Below are 25,340 nucleotides of genomic sequence, written 5' to 3' on the forward strand. Positions count from 1 at the left end.
TCTCTAGTACTTCACTGGTTACTTAGAAGACCAAACAACGCAGTTCCCTTAAAGTGCCCAGCCTCAGGCCTCTGTCCAGACACACACGTCAGATAGGATGATGAGTCCTGAAAATCTTATCTCATCATATAACAGAAAAGGTTCTTCCAATCCCAAAGGATCAGCCACATACCCAGGTCCAATTATAACTTAGATCTTACCCAAAATACACGCCACAGCCAATTCTTATTAACTAAGCTAAAATGTATTTAAAAAGAAAAGAGAGAGAGAGAGTTGGTTAAAAGATCAATGTACAGACAGACTTGAATTCAATTCTTGAGGTTCAGATACACAGCACAGGTGAGCTTGCAGTTGCCAAAAGCCCATTTAGAAATAGTCCATAGGACCATAGGCAACGTTGGGGATCGCCGGCTCAGTTCATTCCCGGGGGCTCGGCTGGCTGGACCACGGGGCTGCCCCAGCCTGGCCACTCGCCCTGTGTCATTGCAGGGAGCCCTGGCAGCGTGGGGCTGGGGTCTCCCAGCCAGTGAGCGCTGCTGCCAGAGCCTCAGCTGCTGTTTGGCAAACGCACGAGGAGCCCCAGGAACCAGCGTGCTCTCCTGCCCCGAACAAAGATGGCGCGCTCAGGGCTCACGGGTCGTGGTGCCCCGAAGAAAGATGGCGGCCTGAGGGCTCACGGGCCGTCGTGCCCCGAACAAAGATGGCGCGCTCAGGGCTCACGGGTCGTGGTGCCCCGAAGAAAGATGGCGGCCTGAGGGCTCATGTGCCGTCGTGCCCCGAACAAAGATGGCGTCAGCAGATGACAGATTCCGGTCCGCCGGCAGGGCGGACTCCTGTGACTGTTTCCGTTCACGGTGCGGCGCAGAGGATTGTGGGGTGGGCTGAGGGTCTGTTTCCGGTGTGGGAGGGAGGCCACCCCTCCCTGGGCTGATGCCGAACGCGGGACTCGGGGAGGCGGGAGCCCCCGGGGGGCCGGAGCGGGGTGAGTGGGGTCTGAGGGCCGGGCGGGGGGCGAGGCAGTGGGGGTCTGAGGGGCTGGGCACGGGGTCTGAGGGGCTGGGAGCAGCGGGGAGGTGGGGGCTGGGTGCAGAGGGCGGGTTGAGGCAGTGAGGGGGTCTGAGGGGCTGGGCGCAGGGGTCTGAGGGGCCAGGCACGGGGTCTGAGGGGCTGGGCGCAGGGGGTCTGAGGGGCCAGGCACAGGGGGTGAGGCAGTGGGGTCTGAGGGGCCAGGCACGGGGCGAGGCAGTGGGGGTCTGAGGGTGGGGGCTGGGTGCAGAGGGGAGGTTGAGGGGGAGGTCTGAGGAGCTGGGCGAGGGGCCAGGCGGGTTGAGGCAGTGGGGTCTGAGGGCCAGGCACGGGGGTGAGGCAGTGGGGTCTGAGGGGCTGGGTGCAGCGGGGAGGTGGGGGAGGTCTGAGGAGCTGGGCGAGGAGGGCGGGGTGAGGCAGTGGGGGGGGTCGGAGGGGCCGGGCGCGGGGGTCTGAGGGGCCAGGCATGGGGTGAGGCAGTGGGGTCTGAGGGGCTGGGGGAAGCGGGGACGTGGGGGAGGTCTGAGGAGCTGGGCGAGGAGGGCGGGTTGAGGCAGTGGGGTCTGAGGGGCCAGGCACAGGGGTGTGAGGCAGTGGGGGTCTGAGGGCTGGGTGCAGCGGGGAGGTGGGGAGGTCTGAGGAGCTGGGCGAGGAGGGCGGGTTGAGGCAGTGGGGGGGGTCTGAGGGGCCGGGCGCGGGGGGGGGTCTGAGGGACCCTGCTGGGGCGTGACCTACCTGGGGCGCTCCCCCCAGCCGGCGAGCTGAGGAGATGCATTGGGCCTGAGGCAGGGGTGTTCTGTGGCTGCGGGGGACGGGGGTGCTTGGGCTGCAGCTCTCTGCAGAGCTGGTGGGTTGGTGTGTTACCTGCCTGCCTGACCCTGTGCGCATTCACTTGGCTGCTGTCTTACAGGGCCCTTCCCACCGGGGTCCTTCCCCCTGAGCCTGCTCCCCAGGTATGGCTGGGACCCCAGCTCAGAGCACCACAAGGAAGAGGTATGTGTCTGCCGTCCCTCCGCCTCCAAGGGAGTGTGTGGGGTGCATCCCCCAAGGGGATCATGAGGCTCCCACATTCCCAGCCAGACCCCTGGGGTGGGGGAGGGCAACTAGACATGCTTTCCAGCCCAAGACACTCAGCAGCCATCTGTGCTCTGGCTGCCTGGTTTGCAGGAGGGGATGGGGAGCCTGGGCCAGGGCTGTGGGAGAATCTCACTCCTGCCTTTTCTGTCTGGTTTGACCAGAGCTTCAAGTTGTGTGTGGCAGTGAGTTTGGGGCGGTGCTAAGGGACCCGGTGGGGGTTGCTGTAACGGGAGGGCGCGGCGGTGAGCCCGGGGAGGTGCCAAGGGACCCTGTGGGGGCTGCTGTAACGGGGGGGGGGGGGCGCGGCAGGGAGCCCGGGGAGGTGCTAAGGGACCTGGCGGGGACTGTTGTAACGGGGGGGTGCGGCGGTGAGCCCGGGGAGGTGCTAAGGGACCCAGCGGGGGCAGTGAGCCCGGGGGGGCGGGGCAGTGAGTTCAGTGAGGTGCTAAGGGACCCTGTGGGGGCTGCTGTAACGGGGGGGGGGTGCGGCAGTGAGCCCGGGGCGGCGCTAAGGGACCCGGTGGGGGCTGCTGTAATGGGAGGGCGCGGCGGTGAGCCTGGGGCGGCGGGGAGGTGCCAAGGGACCCTGTGGGGGCTGCTGTAACGGGGGGGGGGCGCTGCAGTGAGCCTGGGGCAGCGCTAAGGGACCCACTGGGTCCCATTTTAACTGGAGGGTGCAGCAGTGAGTTCAATGAGGTGCTAAGGGACCCAGTGGGGGCTGCTGGTGACCCTGAGTCACTAAATGTGGTTCCTTCTCCTAGGATCTCAACAACTTAATGGAGAAGCTGATGATGGAGAAATTGTACGGCCCCCCCAACAGTGCCAAAGCCGAGGAGATAGCAGGTATGAGGGGTGGGGAAGGGGAGGCCAGAGGCTTTCCTGGCTGGACCTTGTTGGGTCAGAAGCTCTTGGAAGCAGCGTGTCTCCTGTTCCTATGGAATCAGCCTGTCTCCTCAGGCAGAGCAATCCCCAGCCCCTCCTGGCTCCACCCCTGCGGTGCTAACAGTCCACCTACTTCTGGTGCTTGTATGAGGTGCTGCCGTGCCCGGGGCTTGGGGCCGTGCCCAGGGCTTGGGGCCGTGCCCAGGGCTTGGGGCCGTGCCCAGGGCTTGGGGCCCTGGTGTATACCTGCTGCAGGCAGGCTTCACGCCCCTCACTTGTTCACACCCCTGCTTCCATGAGCCCTGTTTGATTGCTTCACACAACGCACAGTCAACCTGTGGAACTCCTTGCCAGAGGATGCTGTGAAGGCCAAGACCATAACAGGGTTCAAAAAAGACCTAGATAAGTTCATGGAGGACAGGTCCATCGATGGCTGTTAGCCAGGATGGGCAGGGATGGTGACCCCGGCCTCTGGTTGCCAGAAGCTGGGAATGAGCGACAGGGGCTGGATCACTGGATGATTCCCTGTTCTGTTCACTCCCTCTGGGGCACCTGGCAGTGGCCACTGTCGGCAGACAGGACACTGGGCTGGATGGACCTTTGGTCTGACCCGGTCTGGCCGTTCGTATGTTCTTGGTAAAGTGCTCGGGAACCCCGTGGGGACAAGCCAGCGCTGCCGAGAGGGGCCAGTCCCACAGCCCTGGCCCAGAAGCTCTTTCCGAACGATGCACCCTGCCCTCTGCCAAGTGCCTCACCCTGCCCTGGGAGAATCAGGTTTGCGGTGGAGGGTGGGGTTCAGACTCCATGGGCTGAGAAGTCCTTTGCCTCTGATGAGGCTGCCACAAGGGGGCCTGTTGTAGCTGTTTTTTAATTCTCCAGTACACAAGGCCCTGGAATACTACACTTCCCAGTGTGCAATTCAGGCTGCTTGGAGCACTGCATGCTGGGAGAGTAGCCTCTGGGGCAGGGTACAGGCAGAGGACTCGGCCGGGTGCTCTTTCTCCTCCCAGTCCCGGCGTGGTTCGAATCTGAGTGGGGCTGGGGAGTGACTAACACCTGTTAGTCAGCGCCCTGGCCCGGACATTCCCCAGCCACGTGTATCGCGGCAGAGCCGAGCAGCCCCGGTTGTGGCCCAGGACTTGGTTGCGCTGGGCGCTGTGTACGTACAGCCCCAGAGACCTCACAGTTGAAGTACAGGACGAGAGGTAGACAGACAGAGGACCAGAGCTATGGGCTGGAGGCATGTATGGGGCGGGAGCCTGTCAGCAGATCGTCCCGTCCCTGCTAAAACCCAGCGGTGGAGGAAATTCATCCACATTCTAGGAGTACGTCTACACTCCAGAGAAAACCCAGAGTCCAGCTCAACTGACTTGGGCTTGCACTACAGGGCTTAAACCAGCAATGTAGACGTTCCTGCTTGGGCTGGAGGCTGGGATCCGAGCCCCTGGCTGGGTTTCAGAGCCCAGGCTCCAGCCCAAGTGGGAAGATTTGCACTGCTATTTTTAGCCTTGCGAGTCTGACTCCTTTGACTGGGCTCTGTGATGTGGCCTGGCAGGTTTCTCTTTGCAGTGTCGCGGTCCCCTGGGGGACTTGTGAACGAAGTTTCCCCAGATTGAGAGCTCCTCCTAGGCTGGGATTTTGAACTGCCAGGAATCTCCCATCCCCTCCGGCCCCATCCTGATAAGCTCACCCCCTGCCCTTCACCACAGAGTCTGGGCAGCTCCCATGGCAGATTGACAGAAATAGGGAAGGCCTTGGGGGTCTATGGAATCTCAGGCTCCTCCCTCGGGCGGGAGGGGTTTGGGGTGAGTTGGTTTATTTCCGTGTTTTGGTTTTGGGATGGGGCTGCTCCGTCCCTGATCACTCGAGGCTTGGGGAGTGCTGGGGACTACGTGGTTTGGAGTGAGGGGGCGCATCGAGAGCTCTGCTCCCTGGGAGGTGTAGGCTGGTGGAGTCATGCACTGGGGACCCTCTCTGGAGTGTGGCTGGGACCTGGTGGGGGGTGGTACAGCACAGGCCGTCGCTGCGTGGGGGTGAGCGCCTGCTGTGCTCTCCCTATGCAGACTCGGACGAAGAGCTCTGCTATTACTACGACAACGATGGGGAGTATTACGAGGATGAGGAGGAGAAATGGGATGATTCCAGCAAGGAATGCGATGCAAAGACTGACGAGGACTCGGTCCCTGGCACCTTCTGTGGCTTCAGGAAATCCTTCCTGTGCAAGGACACCTCACCAGCTCCCCCGCCCCAGAGCTCGCTGGACTATCAACTGCTGGACCTGAAACTGCCCCAGAGGCAGCGGGTGACCGCAGAGGTGAGCAGAGCCATGGGGTCATCCTCTTTCCCTTCCGTTCCCCTGGGCTGTCCGTCCTCTCCCGCAGGGGGTCCGTGTAACAGGGCGTAGCAGGGACCCCTTTGCTCCTGCCCCTGCTCTGCTCCAAAAACCACTCCGAGACCACCTGGCTCAGCAATCACCGGTGCAGTTTATTTACAGTGCGACCCCCCCCCACCCCTCCTCCGCCTTCTCACCATATACAGCTTGGGGGGTTCAGTCTGAAGGACTCCCCAGCCTTTGCAGCCAAAAGAGAAGAGCTTCCACTCTCTGGCTTCCTGCATCCAGCCCCAGGCATTTGTGCATTTGAGCAAGAGCCTCTCTTTGGCCTGGGCTACGCTGGTGGGGGGGCGGGCGGGGGGGTTCGAACTAAGATACGCAACTTCGGCTGTGCTATTCGCGTAGCTGAAGTTGAAGTATCTTAGTTCGATTTACCTGGCCGTCCTCACGGCGGCGAGTCGACCGCCGCGGCTCCCCGTCGACTCCGCTTACTCCTCCTGCCGAGGTGGAGTACAGGCGTCGATTCGGGGATCGATTTATCACGTCTACACGAGACACGATGACTCAATCCCCGATGCATCGAACACTCGCCGATCCGGCGGGTAGTATAGACGTGCCCTTAGAACACAGTGCACCACGTCCCTGCTGAAACACGTCCCACGGGGTGCTAGTCTGAACTGGGCTTGCTTCGGCTCCTAGCCATGGGTCCTGCCCTTGTGTGCTCGCCTTGGGTTCTCAGAAGTCTCCTCCTCGTCCCCTCAGGGCTCTTTCTTGGTTCAGCTGAATAGACCGAGCTGCTTGAGCCTCTCGCGAAGGTCAGCGCGCAGAGCATCCTCGGAGCTCTTTCCAGTTTGTCACCCAGCTGTGGGCCGCTGTCCCAGCGAAGGTCGCACAGATGTTAGCACCGCCTGGCTCCTGCTCACCACCCCTCTGCCTGCCCAGCTACAGGCCACGCTCCCCTGTTAGATCCAGCATGGCACTACCAGGAGCACATGCTCAGCTGCCTGTCTGCCAGGGCTCCCTGCTCTGGACCTTGGTTCTGCTTTCCCTGCAGTGTGATTTCCTGTGGGGGAGGGGGTCCTTCTCATCATCACCTGTGACCTCCTGGGGGGTAGGGACTCTGGGTTCCAGCGGTGTGCCCCTGCCCCCAGTTGGGCAGGGCTGGCTGGGGTGGGGCTGTGCCCAGCTGGCGCGCTTCTCTCCCCAGGAAGCGGAGAAGAACGCCAAGGAGCTGGTAGCTGAGGAGGAGCGAGTTAAAAGGAAAGCAGAGAAGAAAAGACTTAAGAAGAAGGTGAGTGCCCAGGACTGTGTTCTCCGCCCGCCCGGCGTGCCTGCTCCCTCCTCCCCGTTCGCCCGCCCGCCCGGCGTGCCTGCTCCCTCCTCCCCGTTCGCCCGCCCGCCCGGCGTGCCTGCTCCCTCCTCCGCGTTCGCCCGCCCGCCCGGCGTGCCTGCTCCCTCCTCCGCGTTCGCCCGCCCGCCCGGCGTGCCTGCTCCCTCCTCCGCGTTCGCCCGCCCGCCCTGCGTGCCTGCTCCCTCCTCCCCGTTCGCCCTCCCGGCGTGCCTGCTACCTCCTCCGCGTTCGCCCGCCCGCACGGCGTGCCTGCTCCCTCCTCCCCGTTCGCCCGCCCGGCGTGCCTGCTCCCTCCTCCCCGTTCGCCGCCGCCCGCCCGGCGTGCCTGCTCCCTCCTCCCCGTTCGCCCGCCCGCCCGGCGTGCCTGCTCCCTCCTCCGCGTTCGCCCGCCCGCCCGGCGTGCCTGCTCCCTCCTCCCCGTTCGCCCGCCCGCCCGGCGTGCCTGCTCCCTCCTCCCCGTTCGCCCGCCAGCCCGGCGTGCCTGCTCCCTCCTCCCCGTTCGCCCGCCCGCCGGGCGTGCCTGCTCCCTCCTCCCCGTTCGCCCGCCCGCCCGGCGTGCCGGCTCCCTCCTCGCGTTCGCCCGCCCGCCCGGCGTGCCTGCTGCCTCCTCCCCGTTCGCCCGCCCGCCCGGCGTGCCTGCTGCCTCCTCCCCGTTCGCCCGCCCGCCCGGCGTGCCTGCGGCCTCCTCCCCGTTCGGCCGCCGCCCGGCGTGCCTGCTCCCTCCTCCCGTTCGCCCGCCCGGCGTGCCTGCTCCCTCCTCCCGTTCGCCCGCCCGCCCGGCGTGCCTGCTGCCTCCTCCCCGTTCGCCCGCCCGCCCGGCGTGCCTGCTGCCTCCTCCCCGTTCGCCCGCCCGCCCGGCATGCCTGCTCCCTCCTCCCCGTTCGCCCGCCTGACTGGTGACCCCAGGGGATGGGGTGGGCATCTCACCCGCGGTGCCAGTGGCACAGACCCCGCCACACCAGTGACAGCGCTTGCCTCCCCCAGCAGCGCACGTGGTGTTCTCCCACCCCCAAGCAGGGCAGAGAGGCTGTGGCCAGGAGATGGGTTTGTTTGGGGCCCATACCAGGTCTGTTGGCAAAATGGACGTGACAGCAAACTCAGCCTCTGTCATGCCAGCGAGGCACTCAAATCCGGGGTCTCCCAGCCTGGCTCGTGAGAGATTGGGGGTGCAGGGATTCCAGCTGTGGGGAGACCTTCCCCTTGTTCCCTGTCCAGCCAACCAGCTGTGCTGCACAGCCTGATGGATCCTCTGGAGGGCAAACTTCTGGTTCTCTGCTACCCAGTTGCCCCGTGTTTTGAGCTCTCCAGCTCCGTCTCTCAGCCTGTGGGAAGGGACCATGTCGAGCTCAGTCCCCTCCTTATACTCCTCGAGGAGATTAGTGGAAAGCAGCCCCATAGGAGAGGGGCGGGTGTGGGGGAGATTGAACGGGGTGTGGGGCTGTCACAGCTTGGGCTAAGGAGCCAGGGCGGGGAGTCTCTCTCGGATCATGCAGCAATCGCACGCGTTGGAGGGACTCTCTGGTCAGTGTGGGAGAGGGAGTGCTGGCCAGGCTGTACCCGTGTGCTCCCTTCCCTGGAGTCCTCTCACGCCCAGGCTGCCAAGCCAGGAGCTCAGCCCGCCCTGCGTCCAGCCGCTGCAGGAGAGCCTGTCTCAGCCTCGTTCCCCTTGCCGGAGGAGCTGCCCTGGCTGCCTGCCCTGGGGTGGGGGGGTGGCTGCTGGGTGGCCCCAGGCTGTGTCCGTGGTGATTTGGGTGCAGCCTGCCCCAGGAGGGAGCGGGGCCAGGGCCCCTGGCTGGGGAAAGCGCCACCTCTCTGGAGCTCACTCGTTTCTCTGTGGCTTCCAGAGGCAGAAAGACCGGAAGAGGCAAGAAAAACTAGAACAAGAATTGAAGCCCAAGTCGGTAAGTGGCTGGGGCGCCTTGCTCTCCGGGCAGCCTGCCCTGCCGCCCCGGGCTGGGGAGCGGGACTCGGGGGCGCAGCACTCTTGGTTCCCGTGTGTCTGAGAAGAGGAGGGGCTGTAACCTGCGAGCGCTGGGCTGGGCTCTCCCCTCCCAGGGGAGTCGGGCGGGCGGGTGCCAGGTGGCAGAGCCCTGCCATCCTGGGGAAGCTGCCAGTGGAGCTCTGATCTCACAGGCCGGTGCTCTCCTTGCAGAATGAACCTTGTCTGAACGGGGACGCGGAGGAGGAAGGCGCCGTGACGTCACTGCGGAAGGGGCCCCTGGACTCCAGCCCCTCCCGGCGAGATCCCAGCAAGGCCTCAGCTCCTAGGAGAGGGGAGGGAGTCAGGGCTCAGGTCAGGAGTGCAGACATGAGCACCGAGGAGGAGACGGAGGTGAGGCTTGGGTGTGCTGGGCTGTGGCCCTGTCCTGCTTTGGTGCAGGGCCCGGCGCTCACCCGGCCTGCCTAGACGGAATGGGGGGGGGTCAGCTGGCTGGGGGTCAGGGACCCGCTGCCTCTGGGGCCAGGTGTCTGCTGGTCATGCACCCCGCAGGGCGCTGGGCTGGCCTGCTGTTGGATTGATGTCCCTGCCCCCCAGCCTGACGCCTGTGCCCCTCCCCCAGGATGAGCTGGACCTGAGCAGCACCTTTGTCTGCAAAGCGCAGCGTAAGGTGGGTGTGAAGCCGCTGACGCCCAGGAAGGAGAAGGCACCCAGAGCTGAGCACAGGGAGCCGGACAGGAAGCCCCAGCAGGAGGTGAGTGTTGGGTTCCTGGGCTGATGTCTCCCTCTGAGCGGGCCGGGTGAACGCGCCTCCCCTAGCGTGTCTCAGCCATGGGGGAGGAGGGAGCCCCCTGGCTGGGGGGAGGGGCAAGAAAAGCAGGACAAGCGCAGGCGGAGCCGTCGGCCCCCTGCTAGGGGACCTGCCCCTAGCTGGAGGGAGCAGAGGCAGGGCGGGCTCTGCCCAGTGACCCAGCTGGGAGCACCGCAAGGGAGCCAGCGGGGAAGAGAGGCGAGTGATCCACGGTGTGGACCCTGGCCTAGGACATCTGTGCCCCGACAGAGCCCTGGGTGGCCTGCGGTTTCCCAGGGCCTGTGCAAGGGTCAAGGCCAGGCTGGAGTGTGCCGGGGCTGCTGCTGGGAGCAGCGAGCGGCTCGACAGACATGTGCCTAGGATGGGGCGTCAGGCTGCAGAGTGAATGGGGGAAGGTGTGGGGCAGCCCCATAGCAAGCTGCTATGCAAGCAAGCCACACCCCCCTGCAGACCCAGGCTCAGGGGAGTCTGGCTAACGCTGCAGCGTCGCTCCAAGCCTGGCCTGCAGCCTGGGCTAGTGAACGGGCCAGAGGCCCTGTGTGGGCAGGAGGCTGCTCAGTTGCTGGCTCTGTTGGCCCAAGGAGAAGGTGGGTCCCCACCCTGGCCAGCGCACTCAGGCGCCTCGTCCTGCAGCCTGCTGGGCTTGGCTCCCGGTGGGGTTGGAGCAGCTGAGGGGGAGGGGCAGTTCCGGCTGCGCCCGGTCTCCTTGGCAGCGCTGTGGCGACTGAGGGGAGTGGGTCTGTCTGCGTGTCTCTCTGGACGGTGCCAGTCCGTGGCATGTCATTGTACAGGTGCCTAGTTCAGGGCAGGGGCCCGGGACTGAGTGAGAACTATGGAGTGTGCAGATCCCGGTCAGGCAATCCGAGTGGAGGGATTTGGTGCTGCGCTTTCGCAGAGGGGCGGCCCCGGCCCGTGGGCGTGTGGGGAACGGTTAGCAGAGCTGGCAGCGCTGTGCCAGAGCAGCCCGGGTACTGTGAGGTTGGGCTCAGTGCCCAGGTGCCAGCCAAGAATCCCAGCACGGGAGCTTTGGGTGAGGCGGGAAGGGCGGGGCCGTCGTGTGGATTGTGTCCTGGCTGATCTCACTGGGGGGGCTAAACTGCGCCTTCGGGGGCGGACTGGGCTAGCTGGGGGCGCGCGAGTCCCCAGCACAGGACTGGAGCCGCTGATGTCCGGCATGGGGCAGCGATGCGCTGAACGACTCCCTGCGCTTCCCCAGAGCTGTCCTGCCTGGGGGGCCCTGGCTGCAGTGGGGCACCACCTTGCCCACACAGACACCCCCATGCTCTGGAGGCAGAACCGGGCTGGGCTGGCTGGGGTGGGAGGCTGGAACTGCCGGCCGTGCAAGTGGCTGGCACGGGGAAGTGCCGCTTTTCAGGGCTGGGGGCCCAGTGTGAGTCACAGGCCCAGAGGTGGGGGAAGGGCTTGCTGGGTCGTCCCCAGGGAGCAGGGCATGGGGCACAAAGCCTTCAGCTTGGGCAGGAAATATCCTCTGCCCCTTCTGGCCGAGGGGAAAGGCCAGGGTGTGAGCCTGCTGCCCCCAGCTGCCATGGCAGTGGGCGCAAGTCTGGCCAGTGCCACACTGCCCTTCAGAGCCCTGTCCGTGTCCCCTGCTGCCCGGGCTGGTCCTGGCGAGCCGGGCAGCCTGTGTGGCCAGGGGGAGCAGCAGGCTTCAGGTTTTCCCCTGCAAGCCAGAGGCTCTGCTGGGGCGGCCCTGCGGGGGGCGGCCGTTGCAGTACCCCAGCCTTGCAGGTCCCCCTGAGTTGTGTCCCTCCCTGGTAGGGAGCACAGCAGTTCCTTGCTGTGTGTCCCTACCCCGGGCAGCTCTCCGGCCATGGGCTGGAGACATTGAGAACATCCTGGAGGTGCCTGGTACCACCTGCGTTCGCTGGGCAGAGACAAGTCTCCGAAGGGCCCCCGCCTCCTCCCACTGCTGCACCCCAAGGTGGTCAGCACTGCTCGGCCTGAGAGCTCCCTGGGGCAGGCGGGTGGGGAGCCCCAGACCCCCCTCAGTGCGACTGACTGACTGGTTCCTTGAATGCTGGGGCCATGGGGGCCGGTGCCAGCAGAGGGGCGTTGGTGTAACCCGGCCCCCCTCGCTGCAGTCTGAACTGGAGCGGCGCGTCCCCAGGAGGAGCTGGAATGTTCCCGCTGCCCTGCCTGTGCCGGAAGAAAGCAGCCTCCCGGGGGCGAGGCCCGTCGCTGTCAGCAGCCGTGGCCTGAGGCGTGGCGCGGTGGCAGAGGTGGGCTGGGTGACTCAGTTCCCGCAGGGTCTGTGCCCGGCTCAGGCGAGCGTGGGTCCCAGACGGGAGGCTGGCCTGGCAGCTCTGCTGCTGCCTCTCCCCCGTGGCCACGCGCTGCCCAGCCTGACGCTCGCCTCTCGGGGGCGGGGGATGAGCCCAGCCCTCACCCTCTTCCTTGGCTCCCTGGGCAGGTGCCGAGGCCTGGGCAGGATGGGAGTGGAGTGGATCCCAGCACAGTGCTAGCAGGTCAGTGTCCGCCCCTCACAGGCCCGGCCTTCCCACACCAGAAAGAAGGGGGTGGGGCCAGAAAAGGGCCCCGCCTTCCCTGTGCCAACCTGGCTCCGCCCTGCCCTCCCCCTCACTGCTGGTCTCGCTCAGTCCTGACGCGCAGCTCCCACCCCAAGCCCAGCCCTGGGCTCCCGCCCAGCTCTGCCAGTGCCCCTCACTCCCGACCCGCAGCCCAGCCCTGAGCAGGCGTAGTCCTTCCCAGGGCCCTTTGCTTCCCAGCCTTGTTTCCCCCCCTCGGCCCATTCCCCGCTGCATCCCGCTTGTCTCGCGGGGAGTGTGATCTCCGTGTAGGTGCCAGGCGGGCACGGGCACCCTGCAGGCCTGGCTGAGCTGCCCGGGGGCAGCGACGCAGTGCCTGTCATGGGGGCCCTGTTTCCTTCTCACAGGCTATGGGAACGAGGCGGCGGCGCGGGGCTGCTTCCAGGAGGCCGTGCTCTTCTTCACCGAGGCTGTCAAACTCAACCCTCGGGAGCACAGGTAGGAGTGCCCAGGTGCTCTCTGGCCAGGGGCGAGGGTGTTTGTTTCTCTCTGGGGAGTGCTTTTTGGGGCAGGGCTGGGGGGAGTGTTTCTCATTGGGAGGGGTGGGGGGCTCTCCCTCCCAGCCCTGGCCCTGTATCCCCAGCCCGACTCCCTCTGGGCCTGCACGGTGTGCTGCAGCCTCAGCCCCCACGCAGGCCCAGCGCTGCCGGGCGCTTCGGGGCTGGGGCAGGGGCGGGCAGCCAGGGCTGGCGCAGGCTCCGTGACTGGCCCAGCGCTGCCGGGCGCCGGGCTGGGGCAGGGGCGGGCAGCCAGGGCTGGCGCAGGCTCCGTGACTGGCCCAGCGCTGCCGGGTGCTTCGGGGCAGGAGCAGGCAGCAGGCTCTGGCGCAGGCTCCGTGACTGGCCCAGCGCTGCCGGGCGCTTCGGGGCAGGGGCAGGAGCAGGCAGCAGGCTCTGGCGCAGGCTCCGTGACTGGTCCAGCGCTGCCGGGCGCTTCGGGGCTGGGGCAGGAGCGGGCAGCCGGGGCTGGGGCAGGCTCCGTGACAGGCCCCGCGCTGCCGGGCGCCGGGCTGGCGCAGGCTCCCTGACTGGCCCAGCGCTGCCGGGCGCTTCAGGGGCTGGCGCAGGCTCCGTGACTGGCCCAGCGCTGCCGGGCGCTTCGGGCTGGGGCAGGGGCGGGCAGCCGGGGCTGGGGCAGGGGCGGGCAGCCGGGGCTGGGGCAGGAGCGGGCAGCCGGGGCTGGGGCAGGAGCGGGCAGCCGGGGCTGGGGCAGGCTCCGTGACTGGCCCAGCACTGCCGGGCGCTTTGGGGCTGGGGCTGGAGCGGGCAGCCGGGGCTGGGGCAGGAGCGGGCAGCCGGGGCTGGGGCAGGGTCCGTGACTGGCCCAGCGCTGCCGGCGCTGGGGCTGGGGCAGGAGCGGGCAGCCGGGGCTGGGGCAGGAGCGGGCAGCCGGGGCTGGGGCAGGCTCGCTGACCGCGCTCTCCCTGCAGGCTCTTCGGGAACCGCTCGTACTGCTATGAGAGGATGCAGCAGTACGACAAGGCCCTGAGTGATGCCCACGTGGCATTGAGCCTCCTGCCCGGCTGGCCCAAAGGCTTTTTCCGCAAGGGCAAGGCCCTCATGGGGCTGAAGGTACCTGGGTGTGGGGGGTGGGAGCCAGGGGAAGGGGGCGGGGGCCTGGCCCTGTGGGGCAGGGGGGAGCCTGGCCCTAGTGGTGGGGGTGAGGGGGAGTGGGGAGGCTCTGGGCCTGGTGGGGGTGTCAGTGAGTGACTCTATCTGGCTCTCCCCAGCGCTATGCCGAGGCCAAAAGCACCTTCCTGGAGCTGCTGCGGCTGGACAGCTCCCATGCCGACGCGGCCGCCCAGCTGGAAGTCTGCCAGGTGCAGCTCATCCTGGTGAGTGGCCCTGCCGCTGACGCGGGGTGGGGGGGAGACAGGCCCTCCAGCCGTGGGCACAGCACGGCCTGAGCGGGTGTGCGCTGGGCTGGCTGGCTTGGACCCTGCACGGGACACAGCAGGGGCAGCTGGGCACAGAGCGTGAGGCAGGAATAATCTCGGCCTGCCGGGCCTGCTGGGACATCACTGGGGGCCCGGCGTCATCTCTGGGAGGATCACCCCTCTCAGGCTGGGGGCTCTGGCTGGGACCCTCCGTGCTCTAGGCTGCATGTGCCCCGAGCCCCTGGTGTCCAGTCTTTCCCCCAGGCAAGGGGCTCCGTGCTCTGACCCCTGGTGACAGCCTAGGGCAGCCAGGAGCCCGGCTGCAGGTGGAGATCCCCGAGGGAGGCTGGGAAACTGTGCCGGGGCCTCTCCCTGCGAGGCCGCCTGCACCAGCCCGGGTTGATTTGATGTGCAGGTGCCCAGATGCCAGGGTGATGGTCAGCAGAATCAGAGCCCTAGCTCACTAGCTAGGGAAAGGGGAGTGGGACTGGGCCGCTGACCTGCTCCCCTCCCGACAGGAGAACGGCTTCAGCAGCTTTAGCGGTGAGAGGAGCCTGCCCATGGAGCCGTCGCTGGGAGCCACGGAGTCTCAGCCGGCAGGCTCTGGTAAGGGCACAGGGGCATGGGGACCATTGGGTGTGGAGCTCTGCTTCCCTGTGGAGACCTGGCTTGGGCCCCGTCTTCCTTGGGGAACCAGTAACGCTGCAGGCTGGGACTGAGGGGCACTGGCAAAGCTTGGGTGGGGCAGCAGGAGCTGCGGGTCAGGAGTGAGGGGCACTGGCAGAGCTGGGGGGGGATGGGGAGCCCAGGTCTGGGATAGCAGGGGGCTGCGGGTCAGGAGTGAGGGGCACTGGCAGAGCTGGGGGGCGAGGGGGAGCCCAGGTCTGGCCTAGCAGGGGGCTGCGGGTCGGGAGTGAGGGGCACTGGCCGAGCGGGGGGGGGATGGGGAGCCCAGGTCTGGGATAGCAGGGGGCTGCGGGTCGGGAGTGAGGGGCACTGGCAGAGCTGGGGGGGGATGGGGAGCCCAGGTCTGGGATAGCAGGGGGCTGCGGGTCGGGAGTGAGGGGCACTGGCAGAGCTGGGGGGGGATGGGGAGCCCAGGTCTGGGATAGCAGGGGGCTGCGGGTCAGGAGTGAGGGGCACTGGCAGAGCTGGGGGGGGATGGGGAGCCCAGGTCTGGGATAGCAGGGGGCTGCAGCTTGGGCTCGAGGGGCAGCTCAGGGTTGAACTGCCAGTCCCCCAGCCCTGTTTGCCCCCTCGGCAGTGTCCCCACTGGGGGGCCGAGTCTTCTGTGCAGCTCGTGAGCAGCCTCCCGCTTGTCCCTGCCTCTGACCGAGCGGGGGGTGCTCAGCCTGCCTGTCCCCCCAGGTGAGCAGGCCAGGAGCTGGTCCCCGGGCAGCAGTGGCTGCGGCGAGGGGGACGAGGATGGGGAGAGCGGGTTTGTGACCATCACGAACTCCCGGAGCCGAGGGAAAGGCCCAGGCCAGCAGGGGCTCCGGGCCAGCAGCAGGGAGACCCCAGCTAGCACCAGACACCCCATAGCCACTGTGCATCAGGCCAGGTAACGGGGCGCCTGGGAGGTGGGCTGTGGGGGGAAACAGGCTAGTCTCCTGGGTGCAGCTCTGGCTATGCTTGAGGAGCAATCTGGGACTCGGGCCTGGGGATGGGGCAGGCGCTGGGCCCTGGGCAAAGAGCCAGGTGGGCCTGGGGCTGTGGGGAGGGGTGGGCTCTGGGGCAGGACGGGGGCATGCGCTGGATCCGGGGCGGAGGGGGGCCGGGATGCGAGCCTGAGGGTGCAGCGGGGGAGCAGGTGTTGGGCCTGGAGATGGGGCGGGAGGGGCGGCGCTGGGCCTGGGGGCGGGGGCGGGGGGGTGGGGGCGGGCGCTGGGCCTGAGGCGGGCAGGGGCGGGCGCTGGGCCTGGGGGCGGGGCGGGGCGGGCGCTGGGCCTGGGGCTGCGGGGAGGGCGGGCGCTGGGCCTGGGGCGGGGAGGGCGGGCGCTGGGCCTGGGGCGCGGGGGAGAGGCGGGCGCTGGGCCTGGGGCGCGGGAGGGCGCTGGGCCTGGGGCGCGGCGGGGAGGCGCTGGGCCTGGGGTGCGGCGGGAGGCGGGCGCTGGGCCTGGGGCAGGGAGGCGGCGGGGAGGCGGGGCGCTGGGCCTGGGGGCGCGGCGGGGGAGGGGCGGGCGTTGGGCCTGGGGGTGCGGCGGGGGAGGGGCGGGCGTTGGGCCTGGAGGAGGGGAGGGGCGGGCGCTGGGCCTGGGGTGCGGCGGGGAGGCGGGCGCTGGGCCTGGGGAGGCGGGAGGGGCGGGCGCTGGGCCTGGGGTGCGCGGGGAGGCGGGCGCTGGGCCTGGGGGCGGGCGGGCGCTGGGCCTGGGGGTGCGGGGGAGGCGGGCGCTGGGCCTGGGGCGTGCGGCGGGCGCTGGGCCTGGGGCGGGGCGGCGGGCGCTGGGCCTGGGGTGCGGCGGGAGCGGGCGCTGGGCCTGGGGCAGGCGGAGGGGCGGGCGCTGGGCCTGGGGGCGGGGCGGGGCGCTGGGCCTGGGGCGGGAGGCGGGGCGGGCGCTGGGCCTGGGGTGCGGCGAGGGGCGGGCGCTGGGCCTGGGGCGGAGGGGCGGGCGCTGGGCCTGGGTGCGCGGGAGGGGCGGGCGCTGGGCCTGGGGCGGGAGGCGGGCGCTGGGCCTGGGGTGCGGCGGGCGCTGGGCCTGGAGGAGGGGAGGGGCGGGCGCTGGGCCTGGGGCGGAGGGGCGGGCGCTGGGCCTGGGGCGGCGGGGAGGGGCGGGCGCTGGGCCTGGGGTGCGGGAGGGGCGGGCGCTGGGCCTGGGGCAGGGAGGCGGCGCTGGGCCTGGGGCGGGGTGGGGGGGCGGGCGCTGGGCCTGGGGGTGCGGCGGGAGGGGCGGGCGGTGGGCCTGGGGGTACGGCGGGGGAGCGGGCGCTGGGCCTGGGGGTGCGGCGGGAGGGGCGGGCGCTGGCCCTGGGGCTGCGCGGAGGGGCGGGCGCTGGCCCTGGGGCTGCGGCGGGAGGGGCGGGCGCTGGGCCTGGGGCTGCGGCGGAGGCGGGCGCTGGGCCTGGGGCTGCGGCGGGAGGCGGGCGCTGGCCCTGGGGCTGCGGCGGGGAGGGGCGGGCGCTGGGCCTGGGGCTGCGGCGGGAGGGGCGGGCGCTGGGCCTGGGGGTGCGGCGGGGGAGCGGGCGCTGGGCCTGGGGGCGGGGGCGCGGGCTCAGGGCCTGGAGGCGGGGCAGGGCGGGCGCTGGGCCTGGAGGCGGGGAGGGGCAGGCGGGCGGTGGGGCGGGGCGATACTCTTGCTGGCCCCCTGGGTGACCCCGTGCTGTGTGCCTTCGGCAGGGAGTGGTACGCGGTGTGGGTGGGGAACGTCACCCCCAGGATCACCCAGACGTTGCTGCGCAGCTGTTTTGAGGCGTGAGTGATTCCCCCCCCCCCCAGCTGTCTGGGGCAGGGCACGGTGGGGCTGGGGTGGAGCCTGGGCCCTGCAGTATAACCCTTGCCCTGTCCTGTTGCTTTGGGTCTCCTGCCAGCCCGTCCTTCCCCTGCCGGGGCTCTCTGGCCCCCTGGCCCCAGCCCTAGGCTGGTGCCCCTCCAGGCCCTGTGCCCCAGTCCCACTGGTGCCCCCTGGCGTTGCCCTGGCTAGCAAGCGCCACGTGCCTGGAGCTGCCTCAGGGCCAGCCTGGGGGCCACCCAGCCCAAGGAGCGCTGCCTTCTGGGCCAGAGCCGCTCCCGTCTGGCTCTGGCTGCACCGTCCTGCAGCGGGGGGCCGGGAGCCAGGCCTGCCTTGAGGCGCGTCTGCCTCCCCTCCCCGGAGTAACCCGGCCACTCACGGCCCCTCGCTGGCTGTCTCCCTCCCTCCGGCTGACACACCAGCCCCTCCTGTTGGCTGCCCGAGCCCAGGGCTGAGCCCCCGTCTGCTCGGCAGGTTTGGGCCCATCCACTCGGTGCGGATGCTCCCGGAGAAGTACTGCGCCTTCATCAACTACACCAAGAAGGAGGCGGCGGAGGCGGCCTACGCAGCCCTGCAGGTCAGGCCAGGCCTGGGGAGAGGCTCTGGGGGCACTGGCCCATGTGGCTTGGCAGAGGCTGGCAGGGCCCCACTGCTGCCAGCCATCAGTGCAGCCTGGTGGGCAGCAGGCAGGACCGGTCATGGCAGGCGCTCGGCTCTCCTAGGGCCAGGCCTGCTGTGCCCAGGGGCCCACTCATCCTGCCTCTCTCTGGCTGGGGGCCCCACCCGAAGGCTCCCCCGTGAAGACAGAGCCCCGCTTGGGTTCTGTAGTTCCCCCACTCACTGCCCATCCCTGCCCCGGGCACGTACTCTGCATGGAGACTTGCCCCAGTCAGTGCCTGGTGCTGAGCCCAGTTCTGGGTGAGCAGAACCCTCCCTCGGTGCCCCGTGCTCAGGCCGGGCCGGGCCGTCTGCACAGGGCCTGTGCCAGCGACACCGGCTTGGTCACACCAGCCTGGGCTCGTCTGCGCCCCCCCAGGCCCCTCTGCGCCGCAGCCTGGGCCCCCCTTGTTCTCCCAGAGCCCTGCCTCGCTGGAGTGTCTCCTGCTGTGCCATGGTGCCCTCCTGCATTGCTCCTGGCCCACGGGGTGACCTGTGCTGACCGGCCCCTTTCTCCCCAGGGCGCTGAAGTGGAAGGAACCAAGTTTGTGCTGCAGCTGAAGCACCCTGACCATGCCACCCCGGCCCCTGGGAGGGCTGGCCCTGGCAACGCCCCGCGGCCTGTGGCGAGGTAGGTGCTGCCCTTGGGAATGGGAGTGCAGGGGCCTGCAGCAGGCAGGAGTGGGCAGTGCCCCCTGCTCCGGGGCTGCTGAGATGTGGAGCTGAGGAGCCGAAGCAAGGCTGCCCCCAGGCCTGAGGAGGGGTCTGCCCAGCGCCCCTCCAGGTGCCCTGGCCCTGCTTGGCTCCACCCCTCCAGTGCCAGCTTGGAGCCGTGGCCTGGTACTGCCTTGGCATGATGCCATCACCAGTGGCACCCCAGCCCCAGGTCTGCCGGTGGGGGGCTGGAGCTCTGGGCTGTGCGTGTTTGGGGGATGGGCTGGTGAGGCGTGTGCAGGCTCTGGACCCTCTGTGTGCCCCGCAGGGAGCCGGTGCGAGTGCCCCCCACCCTGGAGTGCCATTTCTGGCGGAACGCCGGCTGCAGCTACGGGGCCGACTGCCGTTTCCGCCACCTGCCCCACAGCAAGGGGCTGGACAAGAAGCTGTCTCAGCACTAGGGCCCTGCCCTGGCCCCGTCGTTGCAGGAGCCTGGAGGCCGGATGTCCCCAGGCTGACAGCTGGCTCCCGCCTGGCCACGCTGCCTCGTGGGCACACGAGTGACTGGACGGCCACGGTACTGGGCCTTCCCGAGGTCCCTCCAGCTGCTGCCTGGTGCCTCCCCATGACCCAGCGCCAGCTAGTGGGCGTCACCCCCTGGGGTAGGGCTGGACTCGCTGCTCTGTGGATCGGGACCCTGGCTGGCTGGGCTGGGCTGGGCTGCGGGTTTCCCTCCCCTAGGAAGGAGCCATGCAGGCTGGGTGGGGCGGCCTCCCAGGGGCTGCCTCCGGGTTGGTTGGCCTGGAGGGAATTGCTGGGCCTCTCCTGGCAGGGAGGGCTGGAATTGCCCAGTGGGGGCGCTGTGCCCCACACCTATGGGGGCACTGGAGCTGGCTGCAGCCCCCTTTGCCTTAATTATGGAGTGAGGCCTATGGGTACTACGACTCCCAGCATGCCCTGGAGCCAAGCTGTTGGGATGGGGGGCAGTGTGGCATGCTGGGAGTTGTAGTCTGCACCCCCCGGGCTGCTCTTCTATGGCTATTTCATACCAAAAATTGTCCCGGGGCAGGTTCCTCCCTCAGCCATGCTCTCTGCCTCCTGCCTTCTGATTGGCTGAGCCCCGGGCCTGTTACACGGACTCTGCCCAGCTCGGGCTTGTCTGTGCTGCGATGCTTTGTGCCCTGTAAAGCACTGGGCACTGGCCCCTGTTGGCAGACAGGACACTGGGCTAGATGGACATTGGCCTGACCCAGTCTGCCCGCCCTGCTGGAGCTCTTTGCGGGGGCTGGCTGGGTGGGGAGCCTGGCCCCTGTCCATAGAGCCACCCCCGGTTCCACATACTCGGGCTTTTAACATGTTCCCTTTGTTCATGGAATATCCCTCTGCCCTCGGGGCTAACCTGGGCCGCCCCATGCAGAGCCCCACAGGCCTGGGCCAGCTCCTTACTCCCCTGCCACATGGTGCTCTCGGCACCAGGCAGGCGGGTCCCTGATCCCCCTTCGCTCATGTGCAGCACCGTCCCTGGGGCTCTCTGCCCTAGTGCCGGCTCCATTCTTCGGCTCCGGCCCAGTCTGGCTGGCCTCGGCCTCACCTGTCTCCCACAGCCCTGAGTGCAAAGCCAGCTGGGTACCAGGGCCCGGCCTTGCCCTGCTGATCAGAGACTGGCTGGCTGCTGGGGGCAGGTGCCGGGCTGCGCATGGCTGAGGGGCCAGGATCTGCCTGCGGGAGATGATGCGAATTGACCTCTTATGGCCCTGAGAGCGTTCAGTGGGTGGGCCTTGCTCCCGGGCTGTGGGGAGGCGAGCCGCTGCCCTGGTGGGGCTCCGCAGACTCTCCCCCCGGCCAGCCCCAGGTTTGCAGTGGCTTCGGTATCCAGTGGGAATTTGTTCAGGGATTTGTACCTGCCTGGAGATTTACAGATTGTTCTTAATAAAACTCATGGAAGAACCCACCCTCTCCCTTCCGCCTTCCCACTCTGGCCCTGCTGGCTTCACCCACCATGGCCCCCGAGCCCCCTCCTGCAGCTGTGTGTGTGGGGAGCCGCTCTGCATACTGTGTGGGTTGTGCCAGCAGGTGCCGCTGTTCTCCATGGCACGCATGGCAGAGCTGCACCTGTTCCTGGGAGAGCTGGCGCAGCCTGCCCTGGCTGTCTGCGTCTCCTGTGCTCCTGGTGGAAGGAGCTGTGGGCTCCCAACAGGGTGCAGCCAGCACAGGGGACCAGCCGCCCCCGGCCACGGCAAAGTGAAAAGGGACAAGGGGATAGGCTGGAACGGCCTCTGGGGTGTCTCCCAGGAGCCTCCCTGCACTCTGAACACAGTCTCCCCAAAGCGGTGGAGTCTGGGCACACTCCACTTCCAGTCCTGACCCCCGAGCTCCAGTGTGGGGTAGGGCTGTTTAACCCTTACGCTGCAGTGTCTGCAGGTGCTGCCCACCGTGGGGGCGTGTCTGAAGGATGAGTGGGGCGAGGAACCCGAGAGTCCTGGTGGCTCAGTCCCATGGCTCCCCTGCTGCCCCATGCCATTGTGAGCCCCACAGCTGGGGCCCCTTGCACCAGGAGCCTTCTCCCATCGCACTGGTGGCTTGGCGCCCACCTTGCATGGGGAGCTTGGGGCAGGCCCCCAAGCAGCGCTCCTGTCTCCCTGCTCTGCACAGGAGATGGAGCTGTGCTGGGTGAGGGGTCAGTGCTAGATGGATCTGCACCGCTGGCCTGGATCAGCTGGGCTGCATCTGAGGAGCGGGCACCACCTGGGGTACAGGCGTTTCCAGGCACTGCTGCCACCCGGGGGCAGGAAGGGCAGCAGCGGCTGTGCGGGGTGGGCGGAGACCAGGCTACAGCTATAATCCTGAGCAAAAGCATGGAGACCTCAGGAAGTGCCCCTCCCCAGGCTCAGAGGTGGCGCTGAGGCACTGTCTCTCAGGGTGCAGCCAGCTGTGTGCTAGAGGGGTGCCAAGGCTTAGAAAGGGGAAACTGCTTCTCCCCGGCTGGGAGGAGTCCGTGGAACTCATGCCACAGGCAGTGATGCGGTGAAGTACTGAGCAGCGGTGTGAACATGAGGCAGTCCTGAGTTCCACCACGAAGTGAGTAATTGTGACCTGGCTGGCCCCTGCCCTGCCCCTTCCCCTCTGAACTAGGATGCTGGGGAATGAGGCTGTGAGCTGGCCCCAGCTGACTCGTGCGTGGCCCGGGGACAGTGTGCCCGTGGAGTAGTGTGGAGGAGCTTGTTCTCCCCATGACGGTACCTCTGCAATGGGATCAAGTCGCCTCAGGCGTCCTTCTGACAAGCTAAGCAGGCTGCGCTCTTGCTGGCATGTGTTTTCTCCAGCTCCTGAGTCACGTTGGCCCTTTTCTGCACCCTCTGGTGCACCTTCCTTTTAAAATGTGGCTACCAGACCGGATGCAGGATTCTGGTGTCTGTCTCCCCAGTGCCGGACCAGAGAGAAAATCGCCTCCCTGCTGCTGCTCACCCCCCCCGCAAATCCGCCCATGGATGATCCCTCTTTGGAGCTGCTTGTCTGCAGGGAGCCCAGGATCTTTCTCTGTTGCTGCTTTCCAGGAGCCAGGCCCCACTCGGGCGGTGTGGTCTTGCTCCTAGGTGGGTAATGCTGCTGGATGAAAAGGTTCTGGTTGAATGGGCCCAGCTTACCAAGCAATCCAGACCACACAGTCCTCGTTATTCCCGGCTCCCCCAATCTGTGCCGCATGCAGAGTTGATATTTACTTCGACATCATCGGTGAAGGTGTTGGCATCTCGGGCCTGCTACCGACCCTTGTGCTGCTGCACTGGCTACACCCCCGCTCAGCGAGGACTCCCCAGGGCCGACTGCTGTTGGAGACGTCAGCCAGTTCTTAAACCAGTCAACGTGGGCTCTGTTCAGAGGGGCTAGAGCTGATTTTTCAGGCCGAATACTATGCAGTACTAAGACAAGTGCCTTACAGACGTTTAAAGATACTGCATTTATGTGGTCACCTTCATCAGCCAAATCTGTGATCTCATCAGAAAATGAAATCCGCTTTGTTTGACGAGCGAGCCCCGTTTCCCATGAAACCACCTTGACTGGCCGCAGTGATGCCCTGGCCTGCCTGCCTTTGCTTTTCCAGGGTTTCAGCTCGGATTGATGTCAGGCCAACCAGCCTATAGTTACCCAGCTCTTCCGGCGTCTTTACACACACAAACAGCTAGTTACCGAACGCAGCTGCCTTTTCTGCATCCTTACAACACTTGGAGCATTTCCATCGAGTAGGGGCCCGGTACCATTGGTAGGATTTTGTTTGCTCCTAACATACTTTAAACCTTCTTTATGTACTTAGCCCTGCCAGCCAGAGATTTCTCCCTGGTGTTTTTACCTTCTGTGATCAATGAGCTGCAGTGCAGCTTTATCTATCATAATGAGGTCCAGCATTTCCCCATGTTGGATGTAAAGCTTGTTGTGGTAAAAAGTTTTCTAAAATCATCATTAGAGTTTTGAAAACTACCTGCTGGCTGCATGAGATCTCCAGCCTGTCTCCCCCAGATTAAACTCCACCAGAGCACCACAACTTCTCTTTCCACGCACTTAGACAAGGAGTAACTCACTCCCCCTTGCGGGGTCACATCTGCCTGGGGCCCTGGGCTCCGGGCCCCTCCCATTCCTGCAGCACCAGCCCAGCAGGAAGGCCTGGCTGGCTAGTGCCCACTGCTGAGCTCAGAGCCATGTGAACTCAGAGGGGCTCAGGCTGAGAGATGGGCATGGGGTTGGGGGAAGCAGTAAATGGTGGAACCTGCTTCTGCCAGGACCGGGGCAGCTGCTGCTGTCCTGCATCACCCAGGACAGGGCTCCAGCAGGGCCAGCTCTGCGCTGGCCAGGGAGACGTGGGGCTGGACCTATGGGGGCCAAGCGAGAGACTGATCCTGCCCCAGGCATAGAGCAGTTAACCAAGGCGAACAAACATGGGTCCATCTCCTCCCCCCCCATGAGCACAAGGCTCAGCGCCCTCCCCCTCCTGCACCAGCTGGGATTGCTTGTTGCCGTGACAACATTATGGATGCAATGATCGTTGCAGGCAGCATGTGTCTCTCTGTCTGCCTGTCTCTTCTCCCCCCTCCCTGTCTCTCTCTCCACCCGGCCTGTCTCTTCTGGCCCCAGCTCCAGGGGTCGGACCCCCCTCCCTCTTTCCCTTCAGACGCCCAGGGCTGGGCGCCGTAGGGGATCCCTGCTGACTCGGTGCCAAACGTGTAGCTGGAATGGACCCTGCAGCGCCCATCTTGTCCTCTCTGTACCCAAATACAGACCCTTCCGGCAGCGTTGCAGGTACCCTGGGGACATGGCCAGTGTGTGGTTTGGAGTGTTCCCAGCAATGGGGCCCAGCCCCTTTCCCTGTGGGGGGAGGTGGGCCAGGCTCACAGGAGTGGTTCCTGAGCACAGGGAGGCCCAGACATGGGCCCCCAACTCCCTCGCAGGGCTCTGCCCTTTACTGTCATCAGCATTTCCTCTTGGCTGGTTCAGGCAGCTCCCTCCCGGTGTGCTCTAGGGTGGAGGCTCAGGCGCAGCGTTTGTCTCCTGTGTGGCTCCCCCCACGTGGGAAATCAGAACCATCCTTGGAGTGGTCCCCACCTGGCAGCAGCTCCAGGGGGGCCGGGCTGGGGCCTTCGAGCCCAGCGCTGCGTTTCACTGGCTCTGCAAAGGGCTTGTCCATGAAGGCAGCTTACAGCTGGTTCCCGCAGCAGCTCTGGTGCCTTGTGCGCTTGGCATCCCACCAAGTGTATTTTCTGATGGGGGGGCAGAGGCCCCCACGTTCTTGCCCCTCCGCTTCGGGTCTGGCTCACACACCACCAGACTCGCGCGTGGCCTGGGGTGTGAAAGAAAATGTCTTTCAGACGTGAATATTCGCTGACATCACAGAGTAGGGGGACCAGATGTCCCGATTTTATAGGGACAGTCCCGATTTTTTGGGTCTTTATATAGGCTCCTATTACCCCCCCACCCCATCACGATTTTTCACCCTTGCTGTCTGGTCCCCCTGTCACAGAGCCCTGCTTCCCCTGGTCTGGGCCAGAGCATCACACGCACGCCATGCCTGCCCCTCCTCTCTCCTGTCCCCATGGGTGAGAACGTCCTGGCCTCGGGCCATTGCTCTGTGAGCTCTCCGAGCAGGGCCTTCTCCATGGGGCCACCCCTGGCCAGCTCCTTTCCCGTTTCGGTAGCTGTCCCATGAGGCCCCTGCTTTGCAGCTGACACCCACCTGCCCCCCCAGTCCCAGCGAGGCAGGCAGGGGCCGGGAGCTGAGTTTGTGGTTCCAGTGAAACTCCTTGATTCCTTCAGAGACCCCAGGATGACCCGTCTCCTGTAATGGCAACGCCTGGCCAAGCTGCCCCGGGAGCCAGGAACTAACCCCCCCTGTCCCCCCCCCACTACCACCAGCCATGCCAGGAGCTCTTACCCTACCCCCCGCGTGTCTCCACCTCACTCCCCGGGTCTCCTCAGGAAGTGAACTGCCAGCACCTGGCTCGCGGATGGATGGGGTGTCCCTGCCCAGGGCCCCCAAACCACCCAGCTTACACCCTTCTCCCACAGGACTGGGAGCCGGGGGGAGGGTGGCTGTCCTGGAGCAGGCAGGATCCTTCCCCCCAGCTCCTGAGTAGGGGGAGGAGGTGCTGGGTCCTGGGGCGTTCACCATTTAACTGGCTGAGCTGGGGTGGTGGTGGAGGCTCCGTCCCAGGGAGGGTTTCTGGCCAGACGGGGGG

At 66.9% G+C, this 25,340-nt stretch overlaps 1 protein-coding gene across 3 annotated transcripts; it reads left to right on the forward strand.

The window, feature by feature from the left end:
* The first annotated feature begins 685 nt into the window (after positions 1 to 685).
* Positions 686 to 20,565, forward strand: TTC31 (tetratricopeptide repeat domain 31). Of its 3 annotated transcripts, none has more exons than XM_039540638.1 (18): positions 686 to 854; positions 1,937 to 2,019; positions 2,865 to 2,946; positions 5,049 to 5,299; positions 6,525 to 6,608; positions 8,513 to 8,569; positions 8,821 to 9,000; positions 9,230 to 9,361; positions 11,850 to 11,904; positions 12,333 to 12,423; positions 13,415 to 13,556; positions 13,715 to 13,819; positions 14,380 to 14,467; positions 15,230 to 15,422; positions 17,196 to 17,270; positions 17,782 to 17,884; positions 18,486 to 18,595; positions 18,947 to 20,565. In XM_039540638.1, exons 1-18 carry the CDS (start codon positions 701 to 703, stop codon positions 19,077 to 19,079), a joined length of 2,118 nt encoding a protein of 705 aa, XP_039396572.1. In that variant the 5' UTR covers positions 686 to 700; the 3' UTR covers positions 19,080 to 20,565. The 3 variants fall into 3 exon arrangements, with proteins under 3 accessions (XP_039396572.1, XP_039396574.1, XP_039396575.1); XM_039540640.1 differs by having other exon boundaries at positions 8,821 to 8,961; XM_039540641.1 differs by having other exon boundaries at positions 848 to 982.
* The last annotated feature ends 4,775 nt before the right edge of the window (positions 20,566 to 25,340 follow it).

The sequence above is a fragment of the Mauremys reevesii genome, linkage group 5 (genome assembly GCF_016161935.1).
Source record: "Mauremys reevesii isolate NIE-2019 linkage group 5, ASM1616193v1, whole genome shotgun sequence".
In the NCBI taxonomy this organism is placed as follows: domain Eukaryota; kingdom Metazoa; phylum Chordata; order Testudines; family Geoemydidae; genus Mauremys; species Mauremys reevesii.